This window comes from Esox lucius, chromosome 7 (assembly GCF_011004845.1).
Source record: "Esox lucius isolate fEsoLuc1 chromosome 7, fEsoLuc1.pri, whole genome shotgun sequence".
NCBI classification, from domain to species: domain Eukaryota; kingdom Metazoa; phylum Chordata; class Actinopteri; order Esociformes; family Esocidae; genus Esox; species Esox lucius.
Genome location: NC_047575.1, coordinates 49,885,946 through 49,909,292, shown reverse-complemented (window position 1 = coordinate 49,909,292; position 23,347 = coordinate 49,885,946). Strand labels below are relative to the sequence as shown.

Genomic DNA, 23,347 nt, shown 5'->3' with positions numbered 1-23,347 from the left:
ATACTAGAGGACTAGAGGGTAGAATGTACACTACAACAGGAGTGCTCTCTGAAAAATCTGGTAGTATTCGTCCTGCTGATATGTCTAGATATTTTAAACCAATGTTATAGTGGGGCTTCTCACACGCTGCAAATTCTTCACCCTGCCAGAGAATGATATACATCTATTTTTCTGTTATTGAATCCTCCGGTAATTTATCCTTAATAATAATCCATAATTCATATATCTTTTTTCTGGACTGCAATATCCAGCTTTTAGTTAGGGTGGTACCGGTAAAGTAAGCTAGTCACTGTTTTGCACTACACAGAATGGACTGGATTTAATAGCGCCAAATCAGGGTAAGGATATTTCCTCACATTTTCTCAGTCTCCTCCAGTTTTAAATTTTAGGAGGAGATGAGATCCTGGTCCACACCTGCGGATTACCTGGTTTGGGGGGCCCGTTGCTGTCCCTGTCCTTGTCCACCTGGTCATACTTCTGACCTAGTCTAAAATCAAATAGACTCTGGATTTAGCCCAGAGAAATGTATTTATTATTCCAATTGGACTCTTAATATCTCACCCGGCACAGCCAGAAGAGGACTGGTCACCCTTCTGAGCCTGGGTCCTCTCTAGGTTTCTTCCTAAAATTCGACCTTAGGGAGTTTTTTCTAGCCACTGAAATTCAACACTACTGTTGTTTGATCCTTGGGGTTTAAGGCCGGGTGTCTCTGTAAAGCACTTTGTGACAACTGTTGTTGTAAAAAGGGCTTTATAAATAAATTTGATTGATTGATTGATTGATTGACATTAGAGGTGCAAACCGCGAAACAACCTTTTGTTTTTTTTTCAATATTTCACAACTTCAAAAGCACAGCTAAATAAGTATATTTTGAATTGAGTTCAATGGGACGCATGGGAGTTTCCCCCAAGCGTTGGGCGTGGCTTTTCTTTTTCTAACGAATGACAAACGTGCGACGTAAGGGCCGCACTCCGCTGAAATGTTAGAGTTCTTCATATAGCTTTCCGAAGCGGTGGCCAGTCGGATATAAAGGTAAGCTCATGATTTAATTACCAAGCTGTTCTGTTTCTATTCACACCATCATGTGATCTGAAAGCAAACCAACCACGTCCAACCTTCACATATAATTTTGTTTTGTAACCTCATTTTAAACTAGATTGTGTTTGATTTTGGATCACGTTAAAATATATAGCGATAAGATAAAATAACTAATTGTGGCGCAATGATGGTCTTAAAAAACCATCATTGCGTTTTATTTTGGTAGGCAAAAAATATTACGTATTTCAAGGGTTAGATAATATAGCCCTCCACATGTATAACCACGTCCCATTCATGCTAAATGCAGTCCCGGGGTAAATCCCGGGTCTGGTGACATATTGTCGTGATATGAATGGAATTTCTACTGAGTTTTTAACTGACTGGTTTAACCGGAAGTGACAGCTGCTTCTTAGTGGCCGTACGTATTTTTTTTCCTACTGCCAGGAACATTTCTCGAGGGTGAGTCAAAGTAGGGCTTTTTTTTGCCTGCGTTGTGCAATTAGCTTACGGTATTTCTACTGGCTTGTTTCGTGTATATTGTACTACCTACGGCTGCTGTAACCGCGTACGGTAGCCGTTATTACTACTGTATGGGTGATAACATTTGTTTCTTCACAACAAAATGTTTCAATTTAAAATTGTTTTGTGTCGGATATAGTTTATTATTACATAGATGCAGACATGGCCTTCCTGCTTTTTTATATTTATATCGTTTCGCAAAAATTACGTTTTGGCTGGAATTTACTACTGTACGCACCAAATGACGCCATTTTCTTACAGAACCTACTGTAACTAGCTAGTAAGCTGGCCAAATCCTTTTTAATATATTTGTCACAATTGCAGAATTAATAATTAATCCTAAATGTTGCTTTACACATTTTAAGTGAAATTACATTAGCTGGTGACAGGGTTAAGCTTAACCCTCGTTGCATAACGTAATATTTATTCAGGTTCTCCCACCCACCATTCTCCTGCCATTTTGCTTGAACAAAGGGCGTCAGCAGTGTTAAAACATTCGTGGCAGCCGTACTTCACAATATTTCCATATAGTCATGTATTCTAACTATTTCTTATTGGGTCCCTCACATGGATGTACTTGCAAATTAGTCAAATAAATAAAACCACCCAGTTAAACTGTTATTTGAAGCTATGAAGCCATTGTGGTGAAACTGAAAGCGTTGCGGGTGTCCTGATTCAGCGTTTCTTTCAGAGGTCAATAACCAATTTTGGGTCCCGGAAGCTTTTAAAAAGGACGTGTAAGAAAATGTCCTAATAAACAACTATTGTTTTGAAGGGCTGCTGCTAAATACACTGGTGTTGAGTGCGTCTATTGTGGCTTGAAATATTGAGGAGTCTCTAACATAGATTGCAACTACAGAATTGTATCTATACTAGTTATTGGATATTCAGTTGTCCACAATCCATTGTTGCAAAATGTTCCATAACAATGAATTATACTGTAGTATCTATAAAAAAAAATGGTTAGCTCAACATCATGATGATGATGATAATAATTATTATTATTAAGGATCACAAAATGTAATAAAACTAGTTCATTGTTTTACATGAAGGTCCATGGTTTCAGCTGAATACTTTTCAATGTAAATTTGAGTTAATACGAACTGCTAGCGAAGACGTCTGCTTCAAGTTAGTGAGAGGCGCTTAGATATTGTCCCACATACGCAACCACATTTTCTTTAGGTTTCGGCCTCAATGTCGTACCTACAAACATACTTAATATGGGAGAAAATATACCTCAAGTGTTGAGAAATTTGTCAATGGCACAGACTTAGCAAAGCCATTGTAGTAAAAGACTATACGTAAATGTTTCGACACAAGGTGCTGCTTCAAATCGGTAATTACTGTCAACTGTTTCAAAAAGACAAAAATTCAGTTTAATAGCATGTTACGTAGTCTGTGATTTCTATGATCTCTGTTTTGAAGTGAGATCATTGATGCTGTCTATACCCATGTTTAAAATCGTAAATTATAATCGTAATTGCAATGTTTGTCAAGAAATATCATGATTCAATATTTCATTCAAATCCTGCAGCCTCAGTCTTAATGCAAATTGTGGCCAAAACACCACAGACTGAAATTACCATTGAGCACATCAGCAGGTGGCTGCATGAGCGTAGGGTTGAAGTTCATGACTCAAACAGTCTGTCTCTTCTCTCTTACAGCGGTTATCAGCTTGATACGGAAGAGGAGCACATCTCCTACACTCCCATGAACATTCCCTCTCAGAACGAAATCACATTTCTTCATGTGTGTTTAATTTCTGCTATCATGGAGACCTAAATCACCTCAGAGGGGATGTTCCATTCAGAGGGAGAGGGTTGACTAGGATTACCCAGGGCTGTGTGTGTCCATGATTATCATGTTATGCCTTCATATCTAATCCCATATTTCATCCCCCATATACCAGCTATGTTTTCAGAGGGTAGTCTGTTGGTGAGAGTCTGGGAGACCAGTGCTTTCAGAGGGTGGTCTGTTGGTGAGAGTCTGGGAGACCAGTGCTTTCAGAGGGTGGTCTGTTGGTGAGAGTCTGGGAGACCAGTGCTTTCAGAGGGTAGTCTGTTGGTGAGAGGTGAATCGGGGAGACCTGTCATTTCTAATATGATTCATTCCGGTCTGTTCATGTGATTTGTAGTGTAACATCCTCCATCATCTGGAGGGGTTTTCATGAAGGGGAATGGACACACAGATGTGTATTGAACCCTGGTCACCAATTTGATTGATTGATTGACTGGTGAGGTTGTATCCAGATCAGTTGGCGCTGCTGTATCCAGGTCTGTTGGCCTGGTCTATTGGCTTGTCTGTTTTCTGAAGCATTTGTTCTGTCAAAATTTGAATTCCTGATATTATCTGACAGTCTCCAGAGCTTGAAAGAGCCAAATTAGTGGTGGTGGCTGGACGTACTCACAAACCCACAGCAATTTGCTTCAAAATGTCCCCAGAGGAAACTATGGTAATATCTTGTCATTCGGGGCTGTACACTGCTATCAGTTGTTTATTTTTATTATTACAGGAAACTATGGTAATATCTTGTCATTTGGGGCTGTACACTGCTATCAGTAGTTTCTTTTTATTATTACAGGAAACTATGGTAATATCTTGTCATTTGGGGCTGTACACTGCTATCAGTTGTTTATTTTTATTATTACAAGAGGGGCAAACCAAAAGGACAAAACTGGAATTTCAGGGACAGACATGTCGTCATGGGTGTTTTTTGTTTCATTTTTCTCTGTAGGTTTCTGTTTCCATCAGATTAGGCAGATCATACTAAAGATCTGTTTAACCAGAACCCCCTTCAGTTTCATTTACAGGCTAACATGTCATAGGAATGGAAAAAAACACTTCCCCCCCCCATGTAGTGTTAAGCATTTGTTTGTGTGTGTCAGGCCCTGGGTCTATTCAACCCTCTCTCTCTGAGGGGAATATCCCTTTTCGCTCTTTCTGAAAACCTAATTATTATCCCAAAGCTATACTTCCTAATCTATCTAAAAACTATATTTGACCTCAATCTGTACATTTAACCAGAATATTGGGCACCTCAAAGCGATCTACTGTTTTTTTTCTATTGCTTGTCTATTCTGAGACGTGTTTAAACCACATTAGTGGGTGATAGGCGTTATCACGTAGAACAGACAAGCAGCAGGACCCAGATTAGAAGAATACTGTCTGGAAATGGACACCCTTGTTCAGCTGCAGAACAACCCGTTCCTCATGGCTCTCTGTCGGAATGGAGCGCCCACGGATCTGCAGTACGACAACTCCTCTGGTGAGACTCGTATGTCACAGACACAGATGTCATGTACGCTTTATACACACTCACTGAGACTCGTATGTCACAGACACAGATGTCATGTACGCTTTATACACACTCACTGAGACTCGTATGTCACAGACACAGATGTCATGTACGCTTTATACACACTCACTGAGACTCGTATGTCACAGACACAGATGTCATGTACGCTTTATACACACTCACTGAGACTCGTATGTCACAGACACAGATGTCATGTACGCTTTATACACACTCACTGAGTGTGTATAAAGCGTATAAAAATGTCTGTAGGTATTGTTTATTTATAATGGTTATTTATGTCTGTAGGTATTGTTTATTCATTTATAATGGTTATTTATGTCTGTAGGTATTGTTTATTTATTTATAATGGTTATTTATGTCTGTAGGTATTGTTTGTTTATTTATAATGGTTATTTATGTCTGTAGGTATTGTTTATTTATAATGGTTATTTATGTCTGTAGGTATAGTTTGTTTATTTATAATTGTTATTTATGTCTGTAGGTATAGTTTGTTTATTTATAATGGTTATTTATGTCTGTAGGTATTGTTTGTTTATTTATAATTGTTATTTATGTCTGTAGGTATTGTTTATTCATTTATAATTGTTATTTATGTCTGTAGGTATTGTTTATATATAATGGTTATTTATGTCTGTAGGTATTGTTTGTTTATTTATAATTGTTATTTATGTCTGTAGGTATTGTTTATTCATTTATAATGGTTATTTATGTCTGTAGGTATTGTTTATTTATAATGGTTATTTATGTCTGTAGGTATTGTTTATTTATAATGGTTATTTATGTAGGTATAATTTTATTTATTTATTATTTACAGGTATTGTTCATTGTCATGTCCTGGCTATGCCCCGGGCCCAGCGCAGAGATGGCTAGAGGCGTAGCCAGGACGTGACATTCATAGTGTAGCTAAACCGACTGTGTTTTTTCTCTTTAGAACTGTTCCGTATCTCAACCTTTGCCCCCTTCCTGTCGTCGGCGGTAACGGAGCGCAGCCTGGCCAGGGCTGGCTGGTTCTACACTGGTGTTGGTGATAGAGTACAGTGTTTCAGGTGGGCCTCGTTTCAACCATGGTGGAAGCCTTTAATGACACTGCCAAGGCTTAAACTGCCCATTGGTCTCTATGGTTGGGACTTGTTTCAGCAAAGAGAATTTGGATGTGTCTTTCTTCACTAACCTTGCAGTGGTTGCAGTGCCTGTGCTTGCGTACTTGGCTGTCTTAGCTCCGTGCACTGATTGTAAATGCATAAGGGCATTTTCTTAATGGCCAACATGTTAATTAGGGATGTCAAAACTCTATTTGAATATTCATCCATATAAATAAATATTTTGAATAATATCCAAATATCTACATTAAAATGTATGTAATTATACTCTTTGCTGGCCTACTGCTTCAAATTTGCTTTCTATGTTTAGTGGAAATACTAGCATATAATCATCTTCAATGCCAGGCATAGTCTTTCCTATTTACAATCTGTCCAGCTGGGAAAATCGTGTTTTGTCAGATGGGCATGTTTGGCAACAGGCTCAACCTCTAGGTTATATTAGTGTTTTGAGCTCCATTGAGTTTTGCTGAGTTCATGCAATCTACACGTCACTTTATTTTTTCTGATTCCATCCACTCCTCACAATTTCTAGTTGCCACGGATGTCATCAGACTTTCAGATGCACAGTCATGTGAAAACATACATACGCCCACTGGAAAGTTCCTTTTATTTTGGTTTTACGTATTTTGACTTATTGTTATGTAATCATCACAACTCTGTTGACAGATAATAATTTACTTTGCAATCTTTTTTTTTATGAACAGAAATGCAATTTCATAGTAAAAATAAGTACACCTCTAGCATCAATCAATAGGATAGAGATCAGGGCTGTGTTTGAATTTAGCTCATATCAATTTAGCTCAAAATATGAGACAAAATGGACAACTTGCCATGGGAGGGTGTACAGATGACAGTAGATGGGCCACGGTTGTGTTAAACTGTGCAAGTCAAACAAGGCTCACAATGTAGAACTGAGGGGCGTTCAGGAGGTTTCATCAACGTTATTCCAGCTACATGAAGGTCAGGTTGCGGTTGACCAATGCCAGCAGTAGTATGACCAATGTCAGCCCCATCTGGCTAATTGACTCCTAAAGCATGGCAAGGAATTGGTGTATTTAAAATGTTTCTTAAGCTGTCATCGAAATGTAGTGTTTGACTGGCAGGAAAACATACTGGTCAAACTCAGGCACTTCTAGGAGTAGATGTAGGCGGTTCAAGTGACCACTTTGATGTATTATACACAACTATCTGAAATCATCCCAGGACATCCCAGGTCCCCAATAATTGTTAAATAATATGTTTCTCTTCCAGGTGTGATGGTTAAATACATTCCAAGTATGATGGTTAAATCATGTTCCAGGTGTGATGGTTAATTGGTTAAATCATGTTCCAGGTGTGATGGTTAATTGGTTAAATCATGTTCCAGGTGTGATGGTTAATTGGTTAAATCATGTTCCAGGTGTGATGGTTAATTGGTTAAATCATGTTCCAGGTGTGATGGTTAATTGGTTAAATCATGTTCCAGGTGTGATGGTTAATTGGTTAAATAATATGTTCCAGTTGTGATGGTTAATTGGTTAAATCATGTTCCAGGTGTGATGGTTAATTGGTTAAATAATATGTTCCAGTTGTGATGGTTAATTGGTTAAATCATGTTCCAGGTGTGATGGTTAATTGGTTAAATCATGTTCCAGGTGTAACGTGACGGCAGAGGGGTGGCAGACAGGAGATTGTCCTATAGAGAAGCACAGACAGCTGTCTCCCTCCTGCTCCTTCATCCAGACTCTCCCCTCCACAGCCAACCTACTGTCCTCCTCACACAGCGCATTCTCTCCGCTCCGCAATGCACCTGTCATACCGGTGAGGTGCTGTCGAATGTGTATGCCTGTGTCGAATGCACCAGTGTATGCCTGTGTCGAATGTACCAGTGTATGCCTGTGTCGAATGTACCAGTGTATGCCTGTGTCGAATGTACCAGTGTATGCCTGTGTCGAATGTACCAGTGTATGCCTGTGTCGAATGTACCAGTGTATGCCTGTGTCGAATGTACCAGTGTATGCCTGTGTCGAATGTACCAGTGTATGCCTGTGTCGAATGTACCAGTGTATGCCTGTGTCGAATGTACCAGTGTATGCCTGTGTCGAATGTACCAGTGTATGCCTGTGTCGAATTTACCAGTGAATGCCTGTCCTTTCAAAGGGGAAACCGTTCCAGATATTCAAATCTCCAGATGGCCAGCTGGTCAAAAATACCTACTCTAGTAAATGTCAGTTCGCTTTGAGAGGAGAAACAATGATTTCTAGTGGTTGTACAACCCTGTTTCCAAGAATTTTGTGACGCTCCATAAAATGCTAATAAAAACAAAATGCAGTGAAGTGCAAATCATTTATCCCTATATTTAATTGAAAATAGTACAAAGACAGCATATCACACTGAAAGAGAGATTTTAGAAAAATACATTTAAACACATTTAAAAAAAAGTTGGGACAGGCATGTTTACCACTGTGTTGCATCTCCTCTTTTAAACATACAATAATGTTAGTGTATGGATTCTGTGGAGACCAATTTCTGTAGTTTTTAAAGTTAAATTTTTTCCCATTATTGCTTTATAGGATTTCTGCTACTCAACAGTTCAGGGTCTCCTTTGTCATGTTTTTTGTTTTGATAATGCTTTCATAGATGAGATTCCCAAGCTCTTTGTGATTTTACATTGATAAACGTTATATCTAAATTGTTGCACTATTTGTCTGTGCAGTCTTTCCACAGAGTTGTGAACCCCTCCCCATCTTTACTTCTGACAGACTCATCCTCTCTAGGATGCTCTTTTTATACCCAATCATGTTACTGACTTGTTTCCTAATTAGCTGAGAGATATTCCACCAGTTTTTTTTTTGCCTTACACCACTTTTCCAGTCTTTTGTTGCCCCTGTCTCAGCTTTTTTAAAACATTTTGTTGGCATCAAATTCAAAGTGTGCATACATTTTTCAGGAAAAAAACATTTCTCAGTTTCAACATTTGATATATTGCCTTCCTACAATTTCTTTATTGATTATAGGGTTTAAATGATTTGCAAGTCATTGCATTCTGTTTTTCTTAACATTATACTGTATACTGCATCCCAACATATTTGGAAATGTGGTTGTAGCTGCAAAAGGTCAGACCCTTCTGAGAAAATTTTACTAAAAAAAGGTTGTGACTAAAATACCCAACAAAACCAGTTAACTTGACCGAATTACTGTCAGTGACTCAACGCGCTTATGTTAAGTAAGGCGAAGCCGGACATAATGTCATCCTCTTAGCGATGGTATTGTGGGTACAATTGTAAGCCAGTGTTATTGTCTCTGTAGTGTTAGAGACAGGCGGGCCAACCAGGCAGGGACCATAATGTCTCTGTAGCGTTAGAGACCATAATGTCTCCGTAGCATTAGAGACAGGTGGTCCAACCAGGCAGAGACCATAATGGTGGTTAATCCTGTTCCTGGTCATTCACTTTCATACCCCTGGAGAAATAGGTCTTCAGTAAAAACTTGAAGCAGGGCCATCTGTTTTTCATCCTGACCGTCTAATCAGGGACTGTTCAGACCTGGGACACCAGGTGAGTGCAATTAACAGATCAGGTAGAACCCCCAAACGTGTTTTTGCCGTGACTTAAAGCTTAAACCAGAGTATACGGCTCTCACATTGTAGTAGTGTAGGTAGTTAATCTTTTTTCGGTGCCCCAAAAATGTAACCTTGAGGAACGCAAAAACAACTGATCAACTCGAGAAAGGAAATTGTATTTCCAATAGATATTATTTAACCGTAATGGTAATGTGTGATACTGATAGTAATGGTGTTAATGTCAGTGATAGTAATGGTGCTAGTGACAGTAATGGTGATGATGATGGTGATGACAGTGATAGTAATATTGGTGGTGTTATTGATAGTATTGGTGGTGATAATGGTGATAGTGGTGATAGTAATGGTGGTGATGAGTGATACAGTAGTAATGGTGGTGATAGTAATACAGTAGTAATGGTGGTGATGAGTAATAGAGTAGTAAACGTGGTGATGAGTAATACAGTAGTAATGGTGGTGATAAGTGATGCAGTAGTAATGGGGGTGACGAGTAATATAGTAGTAATGGTAGTGATAGTAATGGTGGTGATGATGGTGATGACAGTGATAGTAATGTTGGTGGTGTTATTGATAGTATTGGTGGTGATAATGGTGATAGTGGTGATAGTAATGGTGGTGATGAGTGATACAGTAGTAATGGTGGTGATAGTAATACAGTAGTAATGGTGGTGATGAGTAATACAGTAGTAAAGGTGGTGATGAGTAATACAGTATTAATGATTGTGATAGTAATGGTGGTGATGAGTAATACAGTAGTAATGGTGGTGATGAGTAATACAGTAGTAATGGTGGTGATGAGTAATACAGTAGTAATGGTGGTGATGAGTAATAGAGTAGTAAAGGTGGTGATGAGTAATACAGTAGTAATGGTGGTGATAAGTGATGCATTAGTAATGGGGGTGATGAGTAATATAGTAGTAATGGTAGTGATAGTAATGGTGGTGATGAGTAATACAGTAGTAATGGTGGTGATAGTAATGGTGGTGATGAGTAATACAGTAATAATGGTAGTGATAATAAGGGGTGGTGATGAGTAATACAGTAGTAATGGTGATGATGAGTAATACAGTAGTAAAGGTGGTGATGAGTAATACAGTAGTAATGATGGTGATAGTAATGGTGGTGATGAGTAATACAGTAGTAATGGTGGTGATGAGTAATAGAGTAGTAAAGGTGGTGATGAGTAATACAGTAGTAATGGTGGTGATGAGTAATACAGTAGTAATGGGGGTGATGAGTAATATGGTAGTAATGGTGGTGATGAGTAATACAGTAGTAATGGTGGTGATATTAATGGTGGTGATGAGTAATACAGTAATAATGGTAGTGATAATAAGGGGTGGTGATGAGTAATACAGTAGTAATGGTGGTGATGAGTGATACAGTAGTAATGGTGGTGATGAGTGATACAGTAGTAATGGTGGTGATAATAATGGTGGTGGGGATGCTGATCCTGGTGATCGTCCAACAACCTCTTATCTTCTCCAGGTGTCATGCCCTGGCCCCGCCCCCAACCCAGTGCCAGTGGAGGAGCCTGTTGGATATTTGAACATGGGTTTCTCTGCCCCGCCCCCATCCAGCCCACTCCGCTCCCGGGGAGTGGAGGACATGTAAGGTTCTGATTGGCTGGCTGCTTTTTTTTTATTACCGGACTGTTTAAACTTCAGATATTTGTAACGTCGTTCTTCAGCTCTAACTAATGGATTTCAGTCTACCGCTGCTGTTCTTGGAATTATGTTTAGCCTGATAATAAAATGAATACCAAACATACCTGATATATCTGCAGGTCCCACCAGAGACCCCCTGCCTGTCACAACCCCAGTATGAGAAGGGAGCAGGACCGTCTGGACTCGTTTCACTCATGGACCCTGACCATAATCCTCCCCACTGAACTGGCCAAGGCTGGGTTCTACTACCTAGGACAGGGCGACCGAGTGGCCTGCTTCACTTGTGGAGGACAGGTGTGCTGTATTACTAGTATATTAACACACTAGCCACTGAATCAGACTGGCTCCTCCTCCCATTGCCAGGGCGACTGAGTGGCATTCATTGATTGGTTATTCTCTGTCCAGCTCAGTAACTGGGAGCCGGGGGACCGGGCCGTGTCAGAGCACCAAAGGCACTACCCAAACTGTCGCTTCGTCAGAGGAGATCGCTCTGACAACGTGTCTCTGACGGGGGCAGCTGGGGGAGGGGCCCCGGGGCCCGGCCCACTGGGTCTCAGTAACGTCTCCAACCCGGCCATGCAGCAGAGTGAGGACAGGCTGCTGACATTCGTCCAGTGGCCCTCACGCATCCCGGTGCGCCCCGACCAGCTAGCCGCCGCCGGCTTCTACTACGTCGGTAAGGGACATATTTAGAATAATTTAGTTAAATTAAATAAGTAACATGTTAACGTAGTGTGTGTTAACTGTGTGTGTGTCTGTGTTGCAGGCCGTAATGATGATGTGAAGTGTTTCTGCTGTGACGGGGGCCTGAGGTGCTGGGAGTCAGGTGACGACCCCTGGGTGGAGCACGCCAAATGGTTCCCCAGGTAAACACCACTGACACCACTGACACCACTGACACCACTGACACCTCTGACATCACTGACACCTCTGACACCACTGACACCTCTGACATCACTGACACCACTGACACCTCTGACATCTCTGACACCACTGACACCACTGACACCACTGACATCTCTGACACCACTGACACCACTGACACCTCTGACACCACTGACACCTCTGACACCACTGACACCACTGACACCTCTGACACCACTGACACCACTGACACCACTGACACCTCTGACACCACTGACACCACTGACACCACTGACATCTCTGACACCACTGACATCTCTGACACCACTGACACCACTGACATCACTGACACCTCTGACACCACTGACACCACTGACACCTCTGACACCACTGACATCTCTGACACCACTGACATCACTGACACCACTGACACCTCTGACACCTCTGACACCTCTGACACCACTGACACCACTGACACCACTGACACCACTGACATCTCTGACACCACTGACACCACTGACACCACTGACACCACTGACACCACTGACACCACTGACATCACTGACATCTCTGACACCTCTGACACCACTGACACCACTGACATCTCTGACACCTCTGACACCTCTGACATCACTGACACCACTGACACCACTGACACCTCTGACACCACTGACACCACTGACACCACTGACACCTCTGACACCTCTGACATCACTGACAATGAGTTCTACGTTGTATATGTCTGACTGATTTACAAGTCATCTGGTACCCTGAAGAACTTCTCTGTAGTATGTTTATATCACCTGGTACCATTAAGAGGAAGTCCGCAGTAGGTTTATATCACCTGGTACCATTAAGAGGTAGTCCGCAGAATGTTTATCACCTGGTACCATGAAGAGGTAGTCTGCAGAATGTTTATATCACCTGGTACCACGAAGAGGTAGTCCGCAGAATGTTTATATCACCTGGTACCATGAAGAGGTAGTCCGCAGTATGTTTATATCACCTGGTACCATGAAGAGGTAGTCCGCAGTAGGTTTATATCACCTGGTACCACGAAGAGGTAGTCCGCAGAATGTTTATATCACCTGGTACCACGGAGAGGTAGTCCGCAGAATGTTTATATCACCTGGTACCACGAAGAGGTAGTCCGCAGAATGTTTATCACCTGGTACCACGAAGAGGTAGTCCGCAGAATGTTTATATCACCTGGTACCACGAAGAGGTAGTCCGCAGAATGTTTATCACCTGGTACAATGAAGAGGTAATCTACAGTGTATATAAATGTCACCTGGTACCATGAAGAGTTAATAAAGAACTACTCAGCAGTGTGTGTGCATCACTCAAGGGCAAGACTGTTTTTTTGTATGGTCTGTATTATGACATTTATGTCCACATACTTTTGGCCATATAGTTTACCATCCCCTTTTATATTTTCCTGAAAATGTATAATTTGCTCCTGTTGGTTGTGTGTATCTTCCAGGTGTGAGTATCTGCTTCAGGTTAAAGGTCAGGAGTTCGTCCATCAGATCCAGGCCCGCTTCCCTCGCCTCTTTGAACAGGTAAAACTAGACAACATTATTACCCTGTATCCACTGACCGTCTGTTCCACCTACACATTAAGACATTATTACCCTGTATCCACTGACCGTCTGTTCCACCTACACATTAAGACATTATTACCCTGTATCCACTGACCGTCTGTTCCACCTACACATTACGACATTATTACCCTGTATCCACTGGCCGTCTGTTCCACCTACACATTAAGACATTATTACCCTGTAACCACTGACCGTCTGTTCCACCTACACATTAAGACATTATTACCCTGTATCCACTGACCGTCTGTTCCACCTACACATTACGACATTATTACCCTGTAACCACTGACCGTCTGTTCCACCTACACATTAAGACATTATTACCCTGTATCCACTGACCGTCTGTTCCACCTACACATTAAGACATTATTACCCTGTATCCACTGACCGTCTGTTCCACCTACACATTACGACATTATTACCCTGTATCCACTGGCCGTCTGTTCCACCTACACATTAAGACATTATTACCCTGTAACCACTGACCGTCTGTTCCACCTACACATTAAGACATTATTACCCTGTATCCACTGACCGTCTGTTCCACCTACACATTAAGACATTATTACCCTGTATCCACTGACCGTCTGTTCCACCTACACATTAAGACATTATTACCCTGTATCCACTGGCCGTCTGTTCCACTTACACATTAAGACATTATTACCCTGTAACCACTGACCGTCTGTTCCACCTACACATTAAGACATTATTACCCTGTATCCACTGACCGTCTGTTCCACCTACACATTACGACATTATTACCCTGTAACCACTGACCGTCTGTTCCACCTACACATTAAGACATTATTACCCTGTATCCACTGGCCGTCTGTTCCACCTACACAATAAGACATTATTACCCTGTAACCGCTGACCGTCTGTTCCACCTACACATTAAGACATTATTACCCTGTAACCACTGACCGTCTGTTCCACCTACACATTAAGACATTATTACCCTGTATCCACTGGCCGTCTGTTCCACCTACACATTAAGACATTATTACCCTGTAACCGCTGACCGTCTGTTCCACCTACACATTAAGACATTATTACCCTGTAACCACTGACCGTCTGTTCCACCTACACATTAAGACATTATTACCCTGTATCCACTGGCCGTCTGTTCCACTTACACATTACGACATTATTACCCTGTAACCACTGACCGTCTGTTCCACCTACACATTAAGACATTATTACCCTGTAACCACTGACCGTCTGTTCCACCTACACATTAAGACATTATTACCCTGTATCCACTGGCCGTCTGTTCCACCTACACATTAAGACATTATTACCCTGTATCCACTGGCCGTCTGTTCCACCTACACATTAAGACATTATTACCCTGTATCCACTGACCGTCTGTTCCACCTACACATTACGACATTATTACCCTGTATCCACTGGCCGTCTGTTCCACCTACACATTAAGACATTATTACCCTGTAACCACTGACCGTCTGTTCCACCTACACGAGGGCTAAGAAGCTGCAGTTGAACACTGTTATTGTGCCCATGAACAAAGCACTTAATTCTTTGTGGATAGGACATCTGCAAACTGATTGAAAACATGGTTCATATGTTATTTTCCCTGGCATTTAACAACTAAGAAAATGTGTTGATCAGATCTGAATGTCAAAACAGTGAGTGAGTTATCCTGGCTCCTCCCCTATAGCTCCTGACCAATGGGGACAGCAGCTCCAGAGAGTTTGTAGACCCGCCAGGTCAGTCAGATTTATTTTTTGTCACTTGGGGCCTTATGTTATTTTGTTGTTCTTGTGATGTTTAATAAAGATGTCTTGCGTAAGCAACCACTGTTGGGAAGCCTGATTGACTGAATCGCCAGGCCGTTGTCATGAGGAGGTCCAGATATGTCCAGATATATCGTCCCTGTACTGAAGAAACCTTCCATCACCTGCCTGAATGACTACCGCCCTGTGGCACTGACCTCCACCATCATGAAGTGCTTCAAGCGGCTGGATCCTGGACTCTTTACTGGCCGACCCCAGGTGGTGAGAATGGGCAACCTCACCTCCTCTGCACTGACCCTGAGCCCCGGAGCCCCCCAGGGCTGTGTACTCAGTCCCCTCCTGTACTCCCTGTTCACACATGACTGCGTGGCCACACACAGCTCCAACATCATCCTCAAACTCACAGATGACACAACCATCCTGGGTCTCATCTCCAACATTAATGAGACTGCGTACAGAGAAGAGGTAAGGAACCTGGCTACATGGTGCCAGGACAACAACTTCTCAACGTCTGTAAGACTAAAGAGATGATCGTGGACTTCAGGAAGTGGCGGGGGAGTGTCATGCCCCCATACACATCAATGGAGCTGAAGTGGAGAGTCACGAGAAATTCAAGTTTCTCAGTTTTTTCATCAAGGATGAGCTCACTCGGTCCAGACAAGCGAACCCGGCAGTGAAAACTGCCCATAAACGGCTATACTCTGTGAGGAGACTAGAAATTGGGCATGTCTGTAAAAACCCTCACCAACTTCTACAGGGGCATCATTGACAGCATCCTCTCAGGCAGTATTACGACTTGGTACGGCAGCTGCTCCACTGCTGATTGCAAGTCCCTCCAGAGGGTGATAAAAATCAGCGGAGCGTGTAATCGGCTGCCATCTCTCCTCTGTGCAAGGCATCTACCATACACAATGCCTGAGGAAAGTACAGAACATCATCAAAGATCAAAGCCACCCAGGTTATGGTCTGTTCCCAATGCTGCTGTCTGGTTGACACTACCGGAGCATCAGGACATGCAATTCCAGACTCCGTTTTTTTTCCCTCAGGCCATAAGGCTCCTCAACCAATAACACTGATCTGGGATCATACTGATTACTCATGAACATTCCAAGTGTCTTTACATGTACATTTAATGTACATTAGAATATTCTTTTTTATGTACCATTCATGGGCTTATTACACAAATTCTGCACTCTTTAAAATATCTGCTAGGTTACAATGTTATGTATATCTTTGCTGTATTTTTCCTTTATGTATTTCTTAATTCTTACTATGTGAATGTCCTGTGCCTGTTTCATTGTTTAGAATGATGCTGTGTCATTCGGTGCATTTGATTGATAAAACGTAGAACCTGCCTGACTGAACGTCCTCCCTCCCTCTCCAGTGGTGCACCTTGGTCCTGGTGAGGAGCGGTCAGAGGATGCTGTGATGATGAACACGCCGGTTGTGGTTTCTGCTCTAGACATGGGCTTTGAGCGCGGCCTGGTCAAGCAGACGGTAAATAATCATTCACCCTGTACTAACTGAGTTATAAGCCAATCAACATTATCTGAAACCACCTAGTTTATAGTATTGTTTATAATGATATAATTGATTATGTATTATTAGTAGGTGCTTCATTGAGCTGAGGGTGTTTCTGTCCTGTGTACCTCCAGGTGCAGAGTAAGATCCTGACTAGTGGTGAGAACTACAAGACAGTCCAGGAGCTGGTTTCTGACCTACTGTCAGCAGAGGACCAGAGGAGAGAAGAGGAGAGGGAGATGCTGGCTGAGGAGATGGCTTCCGGTACAGCAGACATAAAAAAAAAAAAAAACGTAGCCGAAACAAACAGCCTTGTGAGGCCTTTGTGTTAGGAGTTTATTAGAATAATAATAATGGTGGTGGTGGTGGTCTTACAGACGTTACACACACCTGTTCTTCATCACATCACCCTGGACTTCCCATCATTACACACACCTGTTCCTCATCACACACCTGTTCTTCATCACATCACCCTGGACTTCCCATCATTACACACACCTGTTCCTCATCACACACCTGTTCTTCATCACATCACCCTGGACTTCCCATCATTACACACACCTGTTCCTCATCACACACCTGTTCTTCATCACATCACCCTGGACTTCCCATCATTACACACACCTGTTCTTCATCACATCACCCTGGACTTCCCATCATTACACACACCTGTTCCTCATCACACACCTGTTCCTTTATCCTCTTTAGTCTATTTGTTGGAGACCTCTTTGGCAACCATTACAGCCATTAGTGTATTTGGAAAAGCCTCTATCAATTTTGCACATCTAGACAGCAACTTTTGGCCATTCTTCTTTGCAAAATTGCTCTTGTTCCATCAGGTTGGATGGGGACCTTTTTTGACCAGCAACTTGTAACTCTTTGTACATATTATCAATTCAATTGAGATCATGGCTTTGGCTTGGCCAAACCAGGACATTGACCATTTAGTTTTTAAGCCACTCCAGTGTGGATTTGGTTGTATGTTTGAGGGTCATTGTCCTTCTGGAAGAGTTGTCCTTCTGGAAGACGTCAGCAGGTTTTATTTATCAGACTTGGCAGTACGCATGCTGTTCTCAGGATGATATGCAGTGTTGGTCTTAAACCAAACGCACAGCTCTTAGCGTTGAGGCTCTGTTTTGATCCCATCAGACATAGTCTTCTTCCACTTAGTCTCAGTCTCCCAAGTTCCTTCTGCCAAACGGCCAACAAAAAGCCACTGGCATCAAATCTTTGTTAGTCTTCCATAGAGGCCACTTTTGCGAAAGCACCCGGGACATTGTTGCAGTATGAACAGTGTCTCCCAGCTCAGCCCTGGAAGACTGGAACTCCATTTGAGTTTCCATAGTCCTCATTACCTAGACTAGACCTAAACAAACTTATATAGGTACATTACCTAGACTAGACCTAAATAAACCCATATAGGTACATTACCCAGACTAGACCTAAATAAACCCATATAGGTACATTACCCAGACTAGACCTAAATAAACCCATATAGGTACTTTTACCCAGACTAGACCTAAACAAACTTATATAGGTACATTACCCAGACTAGACCTAAATAAACCGAAATAGGTACATTACCCAGACTAGACCTAAATAAACCCATATAGGTACATTACCCAGACTAGACCTCAATAAACCCATATAGGTACATTACCCAGACTAGACCTAAATAAACCCATATAGGTACATTACCCAGACTAGACCTAAATAAACCCATATAGGTACATTACCCAGACTAGACCTAAATAAACCCATATAGGTACATTACCCAGACTAGACCTAAATAAACCCATATAGGTACATTACCCAGACTAGACCTAAATAAACCCAAATAGGTACATTACCCAGACTAGACCTAAATAAACCCAAATAGGTACATTACCCAGACTAGACCTAAATAAACCCATATAGGTACATTACCCAGACTAGACCTAAATAAACCCATATAGGTACATTACCCAGACTAGACCTAAATAAACCCATACAGGTACTTTTACCCAGACTAGACCTAAATAAACCCATATAGGTACATTACCCAGACTAGACCAAAAATAAACCCATATATGTACATTACCCAGACTAGACCTAAATAAACCCATATAGGTACTTTTACCCAGACTAGACCTAAATAAACCCATATAGGTACTTTTACCCAGACTAGACCTAAATAAACCCATATAGGTACATTACCCAGACTAGACCTAAATAAACCCATATAGGTACTTTTACCCAGACTAGACCTAAATAAACCCATATAGGTACATTACCCAGACTAGACCTAAATAAACCCATATAGGTACATTACCTATACTAGACCTAAATAAACCCATATAGGTACATTACCCAGACTAGACCTCAATAAACCCATATAGGTACATTACCCAGACTAGACCTCAATAAACCCATATAGGTACATTACCCAGACTAGACCTCAATAAACCCATATAGGTACATTACCCAGACTAGACCTCAATAAACCCATATAGGTACATTACCCAGACTAGACCTAAATAAACCCATATAGGTACATTACCCAGACTAGACCTCAATAAACCCATATAGGTACATTACCCAGACTAGACCTCAATAAACCCATATAGGTACATTACCCAGACTAGACCTCAATAAACCCATATAGGTACATTACTCAGACTAGACCTCAATAAACCCATATAGGTACATTACCCAGACTAGGCCTAAATAAACTCATATAGGTACATTACCCAGACTAGACCTAAATAAACCCATATAGGTACATTACCCAGACTAGACCTAAATAAACCCATATAGGTACATTACCCAGACTAGACCTAAATAAACCCATATAGGTACTTTTACCCAGACTAGACCTAAATAAACCCATATAGGTACTTTTACCCAGACTAGTCCTAAATAAACCCATATAGGTACTTTTACCCAGACTAGACCTAAATAAACCCATATAGGTACATTACCCAGACTAGACCTAAATAAACCCATATAGGTACATTACCCAGACTAGACCTAAATAAACCCATATAGGTACATTACCCAGACTAGACCTTAGGCTCGATGCCTCCTTGACTACACACCTAAACTGCTCACAAGCGGTCGACGGCTGCAAGACCCAGACTACTCAGTGGTTTTCAACAGTGCAAGATTATATATTTCTTTTCCTGTTTCTCTGTAGATTAATCAGTGTCGTATTTTGTGATTATTTAAATCATGCATATTTTAACGCTATATATAGTTGGATCACTTTTGGTTTTGTATTTGGTCTGCGTGTCGTCAGGATCGAGCTCAGGTGGGGACAGACACAAGGTGGGCTCTCTGCCCTTCCTCATACCTTCCTCTCTTTCTCATCTTCCTCCTAGATGGTCATTCGTTCTTGAAGAGGCACCAGGCAGTGTTGGTTCAGCGTCTAAAGAGTGTTGAGTCTGTCCTGGAACACCTGAGAGAACAGAACGTCATCAGTATGTCCTTACACTATTACAGCATTGTTATTGGCACTGTTGTAGCTGCTACTAACTCTGTAAAATCCCACTTCCAAGGACTGTTTGGATGTTAAAGGGGCACTCCAGTCCTTACATCATCCAATTGAAATTGCCAAGCTGTTCCAAAAAACAAACCATTTAAAAAAGTGTTCCCACTTTTTTAAAGTGCACTGGTCTCACCTCTGACTCCTAGGTGTAGAGGAGTACAGCGGTCTTCAAGGCCAGCCCTCCCAGCAGCAGACTGCCAGACTGATAGAGCTGGTTCTAGCGAAAGGGAATGCAGCTGCTGAAGTCTTCAGGAACTGGATCCAGAAGAACGATGTGCACTTGCTCAGAGACCTTATGGGTAAAACATCCACCCCCCCTTCCTCCACATCTTGACCCCTCACCTGCTCATGCTTGAGGCCTTCTGGATGGAGGGAGGGGTGTGTGTTGTGTTGTTCTGACCTTTTCACTGTGAGAATGATTGATGGGTAGGGCTGGGGTCAGAGGTCAGGTACACCACTGATCTAGTTAGGCCTACTGCACTGTGAAGGGCACCTTTTTGATACACTACAATACATTATCAGTCTGTTCACAGTCTGGCATTATCTTCTAGAAAAGTTATCAGTGTTCAGAGCCTGGCATTATCAGGCTCTTCTAGAAACCTTACCAGTCTGGAATTTTCCGGCTCTTCTAGAAACATTACCAGTCCATTATCTGGCTCTTCTAGAGACATTACCAGTCCATTATCTGGCTCTTCTAGAGACATTACCAGTCCATTATCTGGCTCTTCTAGAGACATTACAGTGCATTATCTGGCTCTTCTAGCCCAGTTCAGTTAGTCCAGTTTAATTTTAAACTTCTGTTTAATTCTTCTTCTCAATGCACCTTTCAGCCCAGGCAAATGAAGCAGCATCACCGAGTCAAGATCTCTCAGGTATACTCACACTGCCATACACACGCTCTCTTTGTCTCACACACGTGTGCGCACACACACACACACACACCTCCAGCTTCTTCCTACTTCTAGCTTTCGCTTAGAGACCTGCTTGCCTGTGGAATGAGGTGTTTTCAAGACAACTGGGAAATTAATGAAAAGACTGTGATCAAACCATCAGTAATCTCCACGTTGGAAAGAGTTGGATGAAGTTGTCATGAACGTCCCGTTGGGATGACTTTTCCCAGTTGGGATGACTTTTCCCAGTTGTCTTGAATAGGTTTACAGTAAAACCTGAGGATGGACCGCATCGTTCAGTGTGGTAGTGGGGGAGGTCCTCTCTGGAGCGCAGCGGTTGGCTGTCAGCATTGATTGACAGGGTAGTGGGTGTGTTCTAAGGCCTCATTTCCTGGCTCTACCCTGTGCTAGTGAGTGGGTGTGATGGGGTGTCTGTTTGTTAGCATGTCACTTGTTTGTGTTGAACAGAGGTTTTTACTTATCATTTATCCCATCATTTATCTTTCTATACTTCCCTATATTCTTCTCCACATCTCCTTCCACTCTCCTCCCCCTACTTCGTCTCCTCCTCCCTCCATGTGCTCCGTTCAGACCTCCCAATGGAGGAACAACTTCGTCGTCTGCAGGAGGAGCGGACCTGTAAGGTGTGTATGGACAAGGAGGTGAACATCGTGTTCATCCCGTGCGGCCACCTGGTGGTCTGTAAGGAGTGTGCTCCCTCCCTGAGGAAATGTCCCATCTGTCGAGGACTGGTCAAGGGCACCGTCAGAACATTCCTCTCCTAGAAAGGAAAACCAGGATGGAGATGAAGGTCGAAGAACCTCTGATGAAGCATTTAAACCTACATATTCAGTTGATAGTTTGGTACGAAGACGTCTCCGGGGATGGAAGAATCAGGCGTTTGCCACCGTAAACTGAGAGACCGAATCTGTTCCAAAGGCAAAGTTTCCACTGCTGACAGGCCATTTACTACCACCCCATGACTCTCACCTAGACCATCCTCTGTGTTTCCTGTCCCAGATAAGCTTTAGAGACCTCCAAGCCACATCTTAACAATCTCTCTCTAATCGTATTGGAATGTAGCCAGATAAATCCTGCAGCGCCTCTTCCCATATTGTTCTGTTAACGAAAATGTAAACCGCATTCACATTTTTCTGGCTTCAAATTAGATCTACTAAGGGGTTATATGTGAGGGTTCTCTGAAGATTTACACAATCCACTACACATCAACTGCACAAAAGAATGTTATGGAGAAATTGAGGCATAATGGTTTCAAGACAACTTTCAATAACACAAATACAATCAAAAACATGTATGACGGAATAGGTAAGAGGTCAATAAAAAGAAATGTTCAGCTGCGTGTGAAGTGATGGAAATATGTGTATCCAGGAAGTGTTCAGTAGCTGCAGTACAAATGGGGGTTGTTTTAGGTTAAGAAACACTGATTGATATTTAAAATGTTTTGGATTTTCAAGCAAATTGTAGTCTGACCTGAGACAACCATATTGCTGATATTCTGCTAAATGGCATTGTAGAAAAACAAACCCATTTAGGTACATTGAAAGCAGTGTTATGTATCCATGGCTATACACAGAAAATAAAAATGGAATTAAACAACTTGATTGTCTATGTTAATCATTTTAAAACCCTTTCTACCTGGTATTTCTAAATAGTTAAATAAATCAGGATGGCTTGAAGATCTTCACCCTTTTTACACGTTGCTGTGATTAGTGATGGCCAAATTATGGCCATTATTTTAGCAGCAGGATATTATGCTGGCAGCACTCAGAATTTCTTTATCACAATAAAAGCCATTATTGAAATGTATAAGGCAATATAGTTAACAATATAATCTCTAAAAAAGAACAGACATTAACAATATTGCAACGACCATTAAACATAAAATGTACAGACTAGATTGCTAACTACACTGGCTTATATAGTTCATTGATGGCTTTTATTTTGAAAAATAAAATCAGAGAT

At 41.7% G+C, this 23,347-nt stretch overlaps 1 protein-coding gene and 1 long non-coding RNA gene across 4 annotated transcripts; both read left to right on the top strand.

The window, feature by feature from the left end:
* The first annotated feature begins 947 nt into the window (after positions 1–947).
* birc2 (baculoviral IAP repeat containing 2) lies at positions 948–22,982 on the top strand. Of its 3 annotated transcripts, none has more exons than XM_029120856.2 (16): positions 948–1,032; positions 3,222–4,822; positions 5,805–5,919; positions 7,608–7,773; positions 11,021–11,142; positions 11,319–11,493; positions 11,605–11,875; positions 11,966–12,065; positions 13,547–13,625; positions 15,352–15,400; positions 16,812–16,924; positions 17,083–17,212; positions 20,308–20,406; positions 20,621–20,773; positions 21,305–21,346; positions 21,956–22,982. In XM_029120856.2, the coding sequence occupies exons 2-16, from the start codon at positions 4,729–4,731 to the stop codon at positions 22,147–22,149; spliced, it is 1,902 nt and encodes a 633-aa protein (XP_028976689.1). In that variant the 5' UTR covers positions 948–1,032; positions 3,222–4,728; the 3' UTR covers positions 22,150–22,982. The 3 variants fall into 3 exon arrangements, with proteins under 3 accessions (XP_028976689.1, XP_028976690.1, XP_028976688.1); XM_029120855.2 differs by lacking the exon at positions 948–1,032 and adding an exon at positions 1,160–1,497; XM_029120857.2 differs by lacking the exon at positions 21,305–21,346.
* Positions 17,572–19,989, top strand: LOC114839480. The gene is made up of 2 exons (XR_004575937.1): positions 17,572–18,446; positions 18,486–19,989. It is a non-coding gene; the product is annotated as an uncharacterized LOC114839480 (long non-coding RNA).
* Positions 22,983–23,347: the final 365 nt, after the last annotated feature.

Excerpts from the sequence above, each read along its gene's own strand:
- birc2 (XM_029120856.2), top strand. The coding sequence starts at position 4,729 with ATGGACACCCTTGTTCAGCTGCAGAACAACCCGTTCCTCATGGCTCTC. Across the intron at positions 13,626-15,351 it reads TCCCTCGCCTCTTTGAACAG|CTCCTGACCAATGGGGACAG; the intron begins GTAAAACTAGAC and ends CCTCCCCTATAG. Across the intron at positions 20,774-21,304 it reads CTTGCTCAGAGACCTTATGG|CCCAGGCAAATGAAGCAGCA; the intron begins GTAAAACATCCA and ends TGCACCTTTCAG.